The sequence below is a fragment of the Panthera leo genome, chromosome B4 (assembly GCF_018350215.1).
Source record: "Panthera leo isolate Ple1 chromosome B4, P.leo_Ple1_pat1.1, whole genome shotgun sequence".
NCBI lineage: Eukaryota > Metazoa > Chordata > Mammalia > Carnivora > Felidae > Panthera > Panthera leo.
In genome coordinates this window covers 25,498,757-25,514,715 of record NC_056685.1, presented here as the reverse complement: position 1 = coordinate 25,514,715, position 15,959 = coordinate 25,498,757, and the positions used below count along the sequence as shown (strand labels likewise).

Sequence of the window (15,959 nt, the reverse complement as noted above, 5' to 3'; positions counted from 1 at the left end):
TGTGTACTTGATATCTCCACTGGAATGTCAAATAGACATCTCTGTCTTCACGTGTCCAGAAGTAAACTGATCTTTGTCCCCAAATTCATTCCCCTCATAGGATTCCTCCTCTCAGTTGATTACAATCCCATCTTCCTAATTGCTCCGCCAAAAACCAGAGTCAGTCTTTGATACCTTTCTTCTTTCATGTACCCTTTCCAGTCCATTGGGAATCCTTTTGGCTGTACCAATAATATATCCAGACTATTCATCACTTCACCTCCTGCCAGTCAGATCCAAGCCTCCTTCATCTTTCCCCCGGATTAGTTTAACAACCCCCAGTTTGTTTCCTTGCTTTAGCCCTTGCATTCCTGCACTCTTTTCTTAACACAGTAGGTGGAGTGAACCTTTTAGATTATGACACTCACTCACGCTGTTCAGCTTCTCCTTGTTTCTTTCAGAATAAAATCCACAGCCCCCACGATATAATCTACAAAGTTCTACATGATCTGGCTCCCTGATGCCATCTACTCTCACTTCCTACTGCTTCTCCCCTTTTACCTTACTCCAGCCACATTGGCTTTTTTGCTCTTCCTTGATCACTCCATTCCATTTACAGCCTCATCCTAGCCCTTCTGTACTGTTTTCATCTATTCTTTCTCTTTGGCTAACTCCTTCGTTCCTTTTTATCTTTCTTTACTCAGATTTCATCTTCTCATTGAAGCCTGTGTCTTTACATTGTCTTCCCTGCCGCTCTCATACCCACAGTAGTAGCCACTTTCTAACATACTATATGTCTAATTATTTCATCATTTGTTTATTGTCTTTCTTGTTAGATGTAAGTTCCATGAGGGGGCAGAAATGCTTAGTTTTTTTCACCAATACATTACATGCCCTTAGAACCTGGCACAGAGTAGGCTCTCAGTAAACATTTGTCAGCTTCATTGAATCACGGAATAAGTCAAAAGGACTAGCATTAAGCACAACAAACTGGATGATCCTATATTGAAAAATAGTATAATTCATAGTGAAGCAAGAGGCTTACTCCAATTACCTAATTCTGTGTTACAAACCACCCCCAAATTTTGTGGCTATACAACATTATATATCATAGTTTTAGAGGTTGATAGGCTCAGTTGGGTGGTTATTAAGTAGAGTCCCTCATATGTTCAGTTAGGTGGTGGCTAAGGCTGGGGTCATCTGTGAACTTCATTCCTATGACTGATGCCTGGATTGGGATGGCCGGAAAAATGGGGGCTGATCAGACATCTCTTTCCAGATGACCTCTCCACTTGGCTGGGTGGGCCTCCTCACAGCATGGCAGTAGTCATTTCTTACATGGTGTCTGACTTCCCATAGAGCAAGTATTTCAAGAGGCCCAGCTGGCAGCTGCAAGCCTTCCTATAGGCTTACATGCCTTAGGACCATTTTCACCACTTGGTATGGGAATAGGGCATATGCGCATACAGAGAAGGAGGGAATTGATGATGTCCATCGTAGATAAGCTAATGCAAGGGCAGTGAACTTATAATTTGTGAATAAAAGGTTAAAGATATAGGGTAAGCAATATCGAATAGTTAAGACTAAAAATAGCATTCTGATCAGTTTGCCTTAGATAGGTCCTGACTTCACTGTACGCTAATTTTCTGATCTTAGATCATAGCCGTTTGTGATTATTTTCTCATCTATAAAATATGGATGAGCAGAGACTTGGATTCAAGGTGGTGGTGTAGGAAGATTCTGAACTCCTTCCTTCCCATGAATACAACAAATACACAACTCCATATAGAATAATTTGAAAAAGACTAGAAAACTGGATGAACAGAGCCTCTATGATAAAGGACAAAAAGGACAGCATTGGATAGGAGAGGCAGAGACACCAACTTGCAAGGAAAACAAAAAACAACACACACACACACATACACACACACGGTAGGTGCAGTGATCCACAGTCAAGGAGGATCTCAAAAATACAGAAGTTTTCCTGGAGTGAGGGGTTTGTGCTCCAGACCAGGCACCCAGCCCCTTAAATCCTGCATGAAAGAGATGAGCCCCCTAAATGCCAGGCTTTGAAAACCAGTAGGGATCATGTGCAGGAAAATCATAGAACTGTAGGGAAGGGAGAGCCTGCTCTTAAGGGCTCGTGTGCAGACTCACTCACCCCAGGACCCAACACAAAAACTCCGATTTGAAAAGCACCTAGACCATATGCGAAGGAGACCCACTTACTGATCTTAAAGTGCTTGCCAGCAAGGCGGGAAGCTTTTGGAACTTTCCCCAGGGACGGAGTCACAAATACGACAAATATGACGGTGCCATGTTTGTGACTGCATCTACTTTGTTAAAGGTGGTGAAGGTGGGAGTCATTTTGGAACTTTTTCTCTAATCTGCTGGAGCTGAGGGGTGTGCCCAGCCAGGAACCCTGCCAATCCCCACACTGTGATTGTGCGTAACAGCTGGGCCAGGCACTAGTCCCGCCCACCCCTTGGCCACAGTGCAGCCAGTGCCACTCAGTGCAGCCATGCATCACAGCCGGCTGTGCACCAGCCTGATACATTCTTGCATCACAGACGTAGCCCTGCTGCAGCAAACAGGTTCATAACATACCACACAGGGGATGCTTCTTGAGCACCTAGCTCTGGCTAGAAGGGATTGAACTTCTGGGCTCCACATGACTCTCCTTTGAAAGGTCACTGCTTCAATACTAGGAGAGGTGATTGATAGAAATGAGCACACAGAGTCAGGCAAAATGAGGAGACAGAGGAAAATGTTCCAAACACAAGAAGAAGACAAAATATGAGACAGGGGCATTAATGCCATAGAGATAAGCAATATGTCTGATAAAGAATTCAACGTAATGGTCGTAAAGATGCTCACTGAACTCAAGAAGATTGGATGGGCATGGTGAGATCCTCAACAAAGAAAATCTAACAAAATTCCAAACAGGAGTTACAGAGCTGAAGAATACAGAACTGGAAAATACCCTAGAGCAGTTCAGCAGACTGGATGAAGCCAAAGATCAGATCAGCAAGCTGGAAGAAAAAGCAATAGGACTCACCCACACAGAGCAGCCAAAAGAAAAGAGAAAAAAAAATAAAGGTAACTTAAAGAATATTTGAATCAATATCAAATAGAATAACATTCACATTATAGGGGTCCATGTAGAAAACAGGGCCAGAAAACTTACGTCAAGAAATAATGGCTGAACACTTTTCTAATCTAGAGAAGAAAATGGACCTACAGGTCCATGAAGCCCAGATAGTTCCAAATAAGAAGAACCCAAAGAAATCCGTATCAGGACACATTATAAATAAAATGGTGAAAGAGAGAATCTTATAAGCTACAAGAGAAAAACAACTTCTTATATCAAGGGAAACCTCATAAGGATATCAGCCGATATTTCTGAAAAAACTTTGCAGACCAGAAGAGAGTGGCATGACATATCCAAAGTGCTGAATGGAAAAAACTTCCAACCTAGAAGTTTCTACTGGTAAGTTTATCACTCACATTTGAAGGACGGATTAAGAGTTTACGTATAAGCAAAAGCAGAAGTTGTTCATCGTCACTAAACTGGCTTTATAATTAATGTTAAAGGGACTTCTCTAAACTGAAAAGAAATGGCATTAAGTAATAAAAAGAAAGCATAGGAAAGTAAAAATGTTGCTGGAAAAGTAAATATATAGTAAAGGTAGTGGATCAGTCATTAATAAGGCAAGTGTAAAGGTTAAGATACAAAATCAATAGAATTAACTACAATAAAATAAATAATAAAAACTACAATAATTAAAGGAGGCACAAAATAAAAAGGTGTAAAGTGTGACATAAGTATAAAACATGGGAGGCAGGAAGAAAAAACGTAAAGTTTTAGAGTATGTTCAAGTTGCTGTCAGAACAGACCATTATATACACAGGAAGTTCTAGGTGAACTTCACGGTAACCACCAGGCAAAACTTACAGTAAATACACAAAGGGAAATGAGAAAGGAATCTAAATGCAATGTAAAAAGGAAGAGAGAGAAAAGAAGAAAGGAATAGAGAGGAACCCTGAAAACAGCCAGAAAGCAATTAACAAAATGGTAGCAAGTATGTACCTGTCACTAATTACTTTAAATGTACGTGGACTAAACCTTCCAGTCAAAAGACACAGAGTGGTTGTATGGATAAAAAAAACAAGACACATCTGTATGCTGCCTATGAGAGACTGACTTCAGAAGTAAGGACACACATAAACTGAGAGTGAAAGAATGGAGAAAGATATTCCATGCAAATGGAAACAAAAAGCTGGTGTAGCTATACTTATAGCTGACAAAATAGACTTTAAAATAAAGACTTATAGTAATAGGAAAAAAGGGCATTACATAATGAAAAACAGTCAATCCAACAAGAAGGCATAACATTTATAAATATATATGTATCCAGCATAGAGGCACCAAGATATATAAAGCAAAGATTAACAGGGAGAAATTGTCAGCAATACTAGTAGGGGACTTAAAACACCCCGCTTACATCAGTGGATGCATTATCCAAACAAAATCCATGAGGAAACAGTGGCTTTGAACAACACATTAGACCAGATGGACTTAATATGTACAGAACATTCATTCCAAAAAGAATAGAATACACGTTCTTCTCAAGTGCACATGGAACATTCTCCAGGATAGATTACATGTTCGGTCACAAAACTTAGTGAATTCAGGAAGATGAAATATCAAGCATCTTCTCCACCCACAATGGTGTTGTAAAATCAGAAATCAATTACAAGAAGAAAATTGAGAAAACCACAAAAATATGGGGATCAAACAACATGCTACTGAACAATCAGTGGGTCGTTGAAGAAATCAAAGAAGAAATTGAAAAGTACCAAGTGACAGAAATGAAAATAGGAACACCACAAACCAAAATTTTCGGATTTAGCAAAAGTGATTCTAAAAGGGAAATTCGGAGTAATACAGGCCTACCTCAATAAACAAGAAATATCTCAAATAATTGAATTTTACACTCGAAGCCCAAAGTTAGTAGAAGGAAAGAAGTAAAAAAAAATCAGAGCAGAAATAAATGAAAGAGACAAAACAATAGAAAAGGTCAATGAAACTAAGAGTTGGTTATTTGAAAAAAAGTAAGTTGACAAACCTTTAGCTAGACTCATCAAGAAAAAGATTAAAGTAAAATCAGAAATGAAAGGTGTTACAACTAACACCACAGAAATATAAAGAATCATGAGACTATGAACAAATTATATACCAACAAATTGGACAACCTAGAAGAAATGGAGTCCCAGAAACATACAATTATCCAAGACCAGTCATAAAGAAATAGAAAATCTGAATAGACCAATTACTAGCAAGGATATTAAATTAGTAATCAGAATTTCTCAACAAACAAAACGCTAGGACCAGATGGCTTTACAGATGAATTTCATCAAACTTCCAATGATTTAATCTGTATATTTTTTAAACTCTTACAAAAAAACTGAAGAGGAGGGAGTACTTCCAGAGTAATATTATCAGGGAAGCCTTACCCTGATACCAAAACCAGACAAGAACACCACGCACACATACACACACAATTACAGGCCAATATCATTGATGACACTGATGAAAAAATTCTCAACAAGATATTAGCAAACTCAGTTCAACGATACATTAAAAGGATCATAAGCCATGAGAAAGTGGGATTTAGTCCAGGCATCCAAGCATGGTTCAATGCCCACAGATCAATCAACATGACAAACCACATTAACACAATGAAGAATAAAAATCATATCTCAGTAGATGCAGAAAAATCATTTAACGGTATTCATTTATGATACAAACTCTCAACAGAGTAAGTAAAGATAGAAAATACCTCAACATAATAAAGGCCATATATGACCCACAACTAACAACATACTCAATGGTAAAAAGCTGAAAGTTTTTCCTGTAAGATCAGAAACAAGAAGAGGATTGCACATTCTTGCCACTTTTCTTCAACACAGTGCTGGAAGGCTAGCCACAGCAGTTAAGCAAGAAAAAGAAGACCTCCAATCAGAAAAGAAGAACTAAAGCTATCACTATTTGCAGATGATCTAATACTATATATAGAAAATCCAAAAGACTGCACCAAAAACTGTTAGAACTAATAAATGTACTCAGTAAAGTAGGAGGATACAAAATTAACAAAACAAATCTGTGGCATTTCTGTACACTAATAATGGATAATCAGAGGAATTAAGAAAGCAATCTCATTTAAAAGTGCATAAGAAAAAAAAAATACCTAGGAATAAATTTAACCAAGGAAGTAAAAGATCTGTACACTGAAAACTATGACATTGATGAAAGAAATTGAAGACACAAGTAAATGGAGAGAGTCCATGCTCATGGACTGGAAGAATTAATATTGTTAAAATGCCCAAACAACCCAAAGCAATCTACAGATCCAGGGCAGTCTCTCTCAAAATTCTAAGGTCATTTTTCATGGAACTATAACAAATAATTCTAAAATTTGGAACCACAAAGGATCCCAAACAGCCAAAGCAATCTTGAGAAGAAGAAAGCTTAGGGGATCATGCTCCTTGACTTGAAATTATACTACAAAGCTATAGTAATCAAAACAGTTTGGTATGGGCATTAAAAAAGACACACTGATCAATGGAATAGAATTGAGAACCCCAAATTAAACCCACACATGCATGGACAGTTAATTTAAACAAAAGAGCTAATAACATGCAGTGGAGAAAGGGGAGTCTTTTCAATAAATAGTATTGGAAAAACTGGACAGCCACATGTAAATGAAACTTGACTACTGTCTTGCTCTATACACAAAAATTAACTCATAATGTATTAAAGACTTGAATCTAAGACCTGAAACTGTAAAATTACTAGAAGAAGAAAACATAGGTGGTAAGCTCCTCAACATGTGTCTTAGCAATGTTTTTGTAGATCTGACTCCAGAGTCAGGGGAAACAAAAACAGAATGAATAGGACTACATCAAACTCTGCACCTCAAAAGAAACCATCGTTGAAATGAAAAGACAACCTACTGAATGGGAGAAGGTTTTTGCAAGTCATTTATCCGATAAGGGATTAATATCCAAAGAACTCATACAATTAAAAAAAAAACAACCTAAACAACACAATTAAAAAACGGACAGAGGATCTGAATAGACAGTTTTCCAAAGAAGGCATACAGATGGCCAATAGGCACATGAAAAGATGTTCAACATCACTAATAATTAGGGAAATGCAAATCAAAACTGTAATTGACATCACCTCACATCAATTACAATGGGTATTATCAGAAAGACAAGACATAACAACTGTTGGTGGGGATGTAGAGAAAAGGGAATCCTTGTACACTGTTGACGGGAGTGTAAATTGGTGCAGGCACTATTGAAAAAACTCTGGAGATTTCTCCATACTCTTAAAAAATAAAGAATAGAACTATCATATGATCCATCTATTCCACTTTTGAGGATTTATCTGAAGAATATAAAAATGCTGATTTGAGAAAGTATATGCACTCCTATGTTCATTATAACATCGTATACAATGGTCAAGATATGGAAAGGACCTAAGTGTCCATTGGTGGATGAATAGGTGAAGAAGATATGGCATATACATATGCATGTGTACACACACACATACACACACATATCCACAGTGCAGTATTACTCAGCCATTAAAAAGGAATGACGTCTTGCCATTTGTGACAACATGGATGGACCTTGAAGGTGTTATACTAAGTAAAATAAGTTAGAGAGTGACAAATTATCATATCATTGTATTCATATGTGAAATTTAGAAAAAAGCAAATGAACAAACAAAACAAACTCATAGATACAACACATTGGTGGCTACCAGAAGGTTGGGGGTGGGGACAAAATTGGGTCAATTATATGGTGATGGGTGGTAACTAGACTTATAGCGGTGATCACTGTGTAGTGCATACAGATGGCCAATTATGATGGTGTATACTTGAAAGTCCTATAATGTTACTTGCCAGTTTTACCTCAGTAAAAAAAAAAGAAAGAAAAAATTGGTTTAAAAAAAAACACTCCAAAAAAATGGGTAATTAATCTTAGGTTATCAGACCCTTTTGCTATTAGCCATACTTTGATGAGAAAGTTGGAGATATTGTTAAGGAAAATTAAAGTTTATTTAATCATACCAGTTTTATTAAAAATATTACATTTCTAGTCATCTTAGCTCTAAGTAAACTATTTAAATAAAGGCAAAAAATACCATTAATTGGTGGGTCTTTATGGGTTTGGTTTTTATGATTGTGGAGAGATGCTCATTCAAGTCTTTGGATTTGAATGGATGCTTGGTGATGAAAAATGCCACAAAATACTCAGATTACTTAATTATTTGATTTTTTTTACTACTATTAGATATGCATGTGATAGCTGTCATATAAAATGTACTTATTACAAATGGATTCCTAATTTTGTTTACATAACTAATTTTTAACGATATAAACATGTTTACTGACCTGTGGGAAAATTCCACTTTCTTTTTCAGGGTGTGAATTCTGCCGTCACCCAATGTGCATCTTTTTAGCTACGTGATGCCATGTAGAACGCTTTCCCACACCAATGCCAGTTTCTTAGAAGGAAAGTCATAAAAAGGTGTTCAAAGTAACCATTTGTGCTTGATGTTCTTATAAGTAGCATTCAATTAGCTTCTGAACATCCATAAATGAAGAATTTCTGGACTCTTTAAAATTGTTTCCTAATCTTATGCCAGAATGTTGGTTCTGCTTGTTCTTAGCACAGTCCTAGTACATAAAGACCTTGGAGTAACAGATCTTTCTTCCATTAGTTTATCTTAGCATTAGGTAAGGAATACGACTAATTTTGGAGTTTTCTCTCTCTCTCTCTCTCTCTTTCTTTATCATTATGTCTGAGTTCCTTTGCTATAATGCTATTATAGAAGTATCACTAAACTAAAAGCCAGGTGGCCTGGGTCTTAGTTTTCTAATTTTGATGAGATTTTTGTATTCACTTAACCTTCTCAATATGGCCTCCCTTCTTCATGGGGTATTAGAAGGACAAAGTGAAATGAGCCAATGCTGTCAAGGGGAAAAAACAAATAGTGTTCAAATATAAAGTAGTATAATGGAAAGAGGAGATTTCTACTTTTCATAATGTTGAAGAGCTTACAGATTTGAAAAATCTTTAAATTGTGCTGAAAACCTTACATGATGTGTCTGATTGAAAATCTGTACCAAGTCACGAGTGCTTTGTAAGATAAAGGGGCATGGTGTCTCTTTGTCCTGCCTCATACCTTTAATTTTTTGTAATTGCTTTCAGTTTTTCCAGATGAATATTCTTATTTCTGTCTCCTTTCCTACCACCCACTACGCACCTTTACCCACAAGTACTTTTTGTTCTTTCTTTTAAAAGGGAGCCACCATTAAGAAAGATGAGCAGACGGGGGCCATTATTGTGGCCAGAATCATGAGAGGAGGAGCAGCAGACAGAAGTGGTAAGGGTTTCAACACTAGGCGCATGGACAGGCCATGGTGCATTTCATGGGCAACATCTCCAACATGTAATTAAGAGGCTAAATGATCTTTGGATGTAATCCATCAAAACAAGGAATAAGAAATTTTCTTCTGTTGAACCGTGGGAATCTGTTGAAATAAACGATAAATCTCATTCTGCTTTACAGTTACATGGACTTCTGAAGCTATAGTAAGATATGCTTCAAGTGTTTCTCACTTGAAAAGTACTACTGAAAGTGTGTAGCCTTTAAAACAAACTACAGGTTCTTTTATTAAATGAAAATAATGTACATTTCTAGACAAAGACCAGGATGCTGATGTCTTTTCTTTCGCCAGCATTATAATGTGGTAGCCTTTGGTTCTGCTGTTTAGAGGCACAGAATCTGAAACCTGAGAAGCATAAAGGTCTCCTCAAATGTATTGAAGGAACCAAACAATGCTTTAAGTATAGATACAATTGCAAATTGCAGTTCTTTTGTAGGTAAGTCTGCTAATTTCCCGAATTTGCTACTTCTCAGGTCTTATTCATGTTGGTGATGAACTTAGGGAAGTGAATGGGATTCCAGTCGAAGATAAAAGGCCTGAAGAAATAATTCAGATTTTGGTAAGCTGAAATTTGTTTTAAAACTGCAATAAAAAATGAAATTGAATCAGTATGTTTCAGACTTGGTTATAAACACAGGATTTGGATTTGGCAGTCTAGAGTTCAAATCCCATCTTCATTACTTAATCCCTGTATGTCCTTGGAAAATACCTTAATCTTTGCATTGCCTCAGTGTTTTCATTTACAAATGAAAATAAAAGGTAAATATCTCACTGGAGGGTTTTGAGGATTAAATGAGCTAATGTATGTGAAGAGTTTATTACAGGGCCCATCCCAAATGAGGTACTTAATAGAGGGCATCTACTCTGTTGTTGGTGACGTATTTTTCTTTTCCCTTTTTCCATCGACATGGCCAGACTGTAGGCTATGCTTTCTAGGCATATAAAACAGTGAAACTAACTTAGATGTCCTGTGAAATCTAAAACGAACAAAATTATTTTAGGCCTTGACAGTGTAAATTCTCCAGTTCATTTGTAAGGATAAAATGAAGGGAGACTGTCTCTGTTAACGTATGAAAGCATAAACATACAGAAATAGAGTTTAGTATCTTCAAACAGACCTCCATATTTTTGAAAATTTTATATATGATTAAGATAGTATTTTAAATCCATGGGAAAGCTGTGAAATCCTTTTATAAATGTTATTGGATGAATTGATGATTCAGTTAGAAAAAATAGTTCCTGTTTTACCCTACACGCAAAAATAAACCCCAAAGAATTAAATATTTAAAGAAATCAGGGGTGCCTGGATGGCTCAGTCAGTTAAGCATCTGATTCTTGATCTGGACTTAGGTTATGATCCCATGCTGAGTGTGGAGCCTGCTTGGGATTCTCTCTCCCCCCCACTCTCTCTACCCACCCCCTGCCAAATAAATAAATTAATTTAAAAAAATAAAAAAGTAAAGAAAGACTTTTTAAACTTGATGTGAAATTCAAACAGAAAAATAATTGCTGTGATTACTAGAATTGAACCCTTCCTGTACAGAAAAAGATGCCATATATAGCTTGAAAGACACATGAGACTTGGGAAAAATATTGTCAGTGTATGTGACAGAAGGTATTTTAATGTGTAGAGAGTTCATAAAAATCAATAAGAAAACATAGAAAAATTTATAAAAGAAAACATGGTGTCTGAAAAATATGGGATTAGAGGGCTTTAAAAACTCGATAATGGCTACAGTCAGTCAGATTCTGGGGACATAGATGCATACTTCTATGCTTCTGGTAGTGGGATACATTTAGTAAATCCTTTTGAGACAGCTATCTGAAACTATCAACATTTTTAAATTTACATATCCTTAATCAAGAAATTCAGTTTTTGGAAATAACCCTGAGGACTTAATTTGGCAAATGTATTATATAAGTAAGATTTAAAACATATTTAGAAATAGCAGGAAGGCTGCATTGATTGACTAATCATTCACCCGTATGGTGGATTACGATGAGACCATCACCATGGCCGATAGACGGGTGTGACTTGGTAACACTAGGAACTGCTTATGGTGGTTGAGCCCTTAAAGGTCACTGTTCTAAGGGCATTGTATACATTAACACACACACACACACACACACACACACACACACACACACACACACACACTAGTAGAATGGGAAGGGATCATAAAGAAGACTTGCTTTCTCTCTACCTATGCAGTTCAGTATTATATGAATTCCTAATAAGATCTGTGAATTCTTGGGGCACCCGGGTGGCTTAGTAAGTTAAGTAGTCCAACTCATCTCATGGTTCGTGAGTTCGAGCCTCGCATCGGGCTCTGTGTTGACGGCGCACAGCCTGCTTGGGATTCCCTGTCTCCCTCTCTCTGCCCCTCCCCTGTTTGCTCTTTATCTCTCTCAAAATAAACATTAAAAAATTTTTTTAAAAAGATTTGTGAATTCTTTTATGGTAAGCAATAACAATGATAGTGCCACTTTGAAATCACTCCTGTTATAAAATTCTGATATTTGTACTGTTAAAACCTCACTTTACTTGAGTCTCTGTGCTGTACTGGAGCTGGCTCTTTACATTTGCTTGCACGACCTGAGTCTATGTGGCTTTTCCCAACTTGACTTAGGTACGTCACGCTGGTAAATGGAAGCTGGCTGTCTTCCGTGAAAATTGGCAAACAATACAAATCAGGGCCTTTTCTTTTCTTTTACACAGCAGAGCCCTGGTTTATGAGCACACCATTGACAGTAAGCCTCAGAGATATCCCCCCATTCTCCTGTCTCTCCCTCCTTCCTGCCTCCTTCCTTTCCTATCTGCCTCATGCTGTCTTCCTCTTTGCTTTCCTCCCTCATTCTTCTCATATATGTGCCACATATTCAGTGCTGTCACAGAGCTGACAACTTAGCAGGGATAACAGATGTTAAGAAATAATTGCAATAGACCTACCCTATGACCCAGCAATAGCACTGCTAGGAGTTCACCCAAGGGATACAGGAGTACTGATGCATAGGGGCACTTGTACCCCAATGTTTATAGCAGCACTCTCAACAATAACCAAACTATGGAAAGAGCCTAAATGTCCATCAGCTGATGAATGGATAAAGAAATTGTGGTTTATATACACAATGGAGTACTACGTGGCGATGAGAAAGAATGAAATATGGCCCTTTGTAGCAACGTGGATGGAACTGGAGAGTGTGATGCTAAGTGAAATAAGCCATACAGAGAAAGACAGATACCACATGTGTTCACTCTTATGTGGATCCTGAGAAACTTAACAGGAACCCATGGGGGAGGGGAAGGAAAAAAAAAAAAGGTTAGAGTGGGAGAGAGCCAAAGCATAAGAGACTCTTAAAAACTGAGAACAAACTGAGGGCTGATGGGGGGAGGGAGGGAGGGGAGGGTGAGTGATGGGTATTGAGGAGGGCACCTGTTGGGATGAGCACTGGGTGTTGTATGGAAACCAATTTGACAATAAATTTCATATATTGAAAAAAAAAGAAAAAGAAAAATATTTTGAAAAAAAAATAATTGCATAAATGATTATTTAGGTACAGTTACAATAAAGGCTAAAAAGAGGAATAGACAATGACATGAGAGTATATTAAAGGGAGACCTGTTCTCATCTGACATGGTCAGAAAAGAATTGCACGTATTGTTTTTGCTTGCCTTAATGAAATTAGAATGGATGTCTTTTTACCTTTTTTTTTAAAAAAAAATTTTAATGTTTTTACTTATTTTTGAGACAGAGAGAGACAGAGCATGAGCAGGGGAGGGGCAGAGAGAGAGGGAGACACAGAATCAGAAGCAGGCTCCAGGCTCTGAGCTGTCAGCACAGAGCCCGATGCGGGGCTCAAAATCATGGACTGCGAAATCATGACCTGAGCTGAAGTCAGACGCTTAACCGACTGAGCCACCCAGGCGCCCCTCTCTTTACCTTTTAATTAAGCTATTACATTTGGTATTTTACTCACTGACCAGAATTTAATAGCACTGGATGTTCTTCATTATTTTTTTCTGATGAGCCTTGCAGCTAATATATATACAATTGAATCATGTATTTATAACTGCGTTGCTGACAGTTCAGGTATTTTGACCCTAAAAACATGGATGCCGATACTTAAATGTAATAGCCTGAACCTTGCACATCATCTGTTCTCACCGTATAATATTGTCTGTAGAAGGCACTGTGCATATTCTGTGTTTCTATGAAGTTGCTCAACATGGATGGTAATATGTTCATTGGCATTTGAAAAGTGCACAGGAGGTAAATGTGGATTTGGTGTTTCATGTTTTTTAACTTGACAAACTTGAGTGCTTTCTCATATTACAGGAATTTCTACAAAAATAGTTTCCTCAGTTTGGTTTAAGAGTAGAAACCCCAAGCTTGTAAATTTTCAGAATCATTCCATTTTCTACCTTTTTTGCCTGCCTTCTCCTTGGCTCTACAAGTGTTCTGATAAGTCTTTCCTCTGTTATCAGGCTCAGTCTCAGGGAGCAATTACATTTAAGATTATACCCAGCATCAAAGAGGAGACGCCGTCTAAGGAAGGCAAGGTAATCATTACTTAAGAAGCTTTTGGGTTTGTTTTGTGGGGCGGGGGGCGGGCACTAACGTTTTTCCTTCTAATACATATCCTCTTTGTCACAGCAAGTGGATTTTAATAATCTCTTTTTAAAAAAAAACGTATTCTTAAATCAAAGGAGAATGTTGGCCCCTCCACATTTATTTTTGGTATTTACTCCGTTTAAATGAAACTTTCTTCCAGATGTTTATCAAAGCCCTCTTTGACTATGACCCTAATGAGGATAAAGCGATTCCATGTAAGGAAGCTGGGCTTTCTTTCAAAAAGGGAGATATCCTTCAGATTATGAGCCAAGATGATGCAACATGGTGGCAAGCGACACATGAAGGTGATGCCAATCCCAGGGCAGGCTTGATTCCCTCAAGGCATTTCCAGGAAAGGTGAGCAACTGGTGCACCATTACTGGGCTTTTGCTTCAAGTGACCTTTTGTTCTCTGCAAAATATCACTCGAGGATAGTTGTGATAAAATAAGCACTGAAACCTTGCTTCGGAATCCTTTATCCCCCCCCCCAGGTTTGGGTTTCTGTTTTGTCTAACTAAGTATGAATAATGACCAAAAATAACACGACAGTACCGGGGTCATATTCGGTTTTTGTTATGAAGCAAATGGAAAAATAGCACATTAATATCCGAAGCTGTACTGATGTGAAAGATGGAAAAAGAGGAAGAGTGATTTGGGAGTGGGGAGGATTTCTAAAACTTTGGAAGTTAGAGGACTCATTTTTTAAATTTGAATAGATTGCATTGTGTCCATTTTTCCCCTGGCTTCCCGCTTTTTTTTTTTCCTTGGGACTTTTAATATTTTGGTGTTATATTAATCTTGGATCTGTACTGAAAATTGATAGGCATTGACCTTCTTTTTCCCCCAGGAGATTGGCTCTGAGACGACCAGAAATATTAGTTCAGCCCTTGAAAGTTTCCAACAGGAAATCATGTAAGTTTGTTAATAAAAATGCAGAGTAACCAAATCTTGCTGTTTATTTTTGACTATTAAAGCAGGTGTTTGTGGTAGAACGAGAGCTCATATTGCCCTGTGATAGCTTTGGGGTCATCGTTTCATGGCCGCCAAACAAATAAGAAATTCATAGTAGAATATTGAAGTGAATCTTTGGAAGAGAGGGGTGTTTGCAGTGTTTATAATAAACCCATGGCTCACACTTTAAGAAAATAACTACTACTCTCCTTGGCTCCTGAATGTAGGTGTTTTTCAAATGTCACCTGAAGTGCAACTCTTTGATTTCTCCCAAGCTGGAAGGTTTGGGGAGGATACTTCTTGGTCAAATTAGGGGGAGGAAACCCACCACTTTCTTGGGCACAAAGGCTGTTGTGCCTAAGAACAGTTGTTCTTCTTTCTTCCTTGCTTATCCAGAAATCACAGGAACTCTGACCTTTAACCTGCCTGTTTGGAGTTGTTACGAGACTAGGTTAAAACAAAATAAGAGCAGAAAAAGGACGAGGTAGGATTACTGAAAAAGATAGTGTGGATTTAGATGCATTTCCCTACCCCCCCACCCCCCAGCTCACCGCCCCCCCCCCCCCCGGCTTCATACTGCCCTTCTCTCAGCTTCTCTTTACTCCCCACACCTCACCCCTGTCAAATCCCCGTCCCATAAATTCCCTACTTCATCTCCTCTAAACGTTTCCTGGTTCTAGGCATTTTCAGAGTAAAAAAAGCCTTTTGTTTTCAACACAGAGATTGTACATTAAACGGCAGAATGCACAAATAAATGGTCCTGGAATTTTACACCAACATCTGGTTTTAGTATTGTTGCATTTTTCACATCTCCTGTTATTTCTGTCAGTTTGTAGACGCGTATAGCCCAGGAATTACATTATAAGAGAGCCAAACTACAGTCGAGTAT

At 37.8% G+C, this 15,959-nt stretch overlaps 1 protein-coding gene across 5 annotated transcripts in view; it reads left to right on the top strand.

The window, feature by feature from the left end:
• Positions 1 to 15,959, top strand: part of MPP7 (membrane palmitoylated protein 7) — a 279,215-nt gene that overhangs the window by 177,171 nt on the left and 86,085 nt on the right. For all 5 annotated transcript variants that reach the window (XM_042945204.1, XM_042945203.1, XM_042945206.1 and 2 more), the window contains exons 7-11: positions 9,361 to 9,442; positions 9,980 to 10,065; positions 13,993 to 14,067; positions 14,280 to 14,476; positions 14,967 to 15,031. In XM_042945204.1, coding sequence (XP_042801138.1) covers positions 9,361 to 9,442; positions 9,980 to 10,065; positions 13,993 to 14,067; positions 14,280 to 14,476; positions 14,967 to 15,031 — 505 coding nt within the window. The remainder of the gene's footprint in view (positions 1 to 9,360; positions 9,443 to 9,979; positions 10,066 to 13,992; positions 14,068 to 14,279; positions 14,477 to 14,966; positions 15,032 to 15,959) is intronic.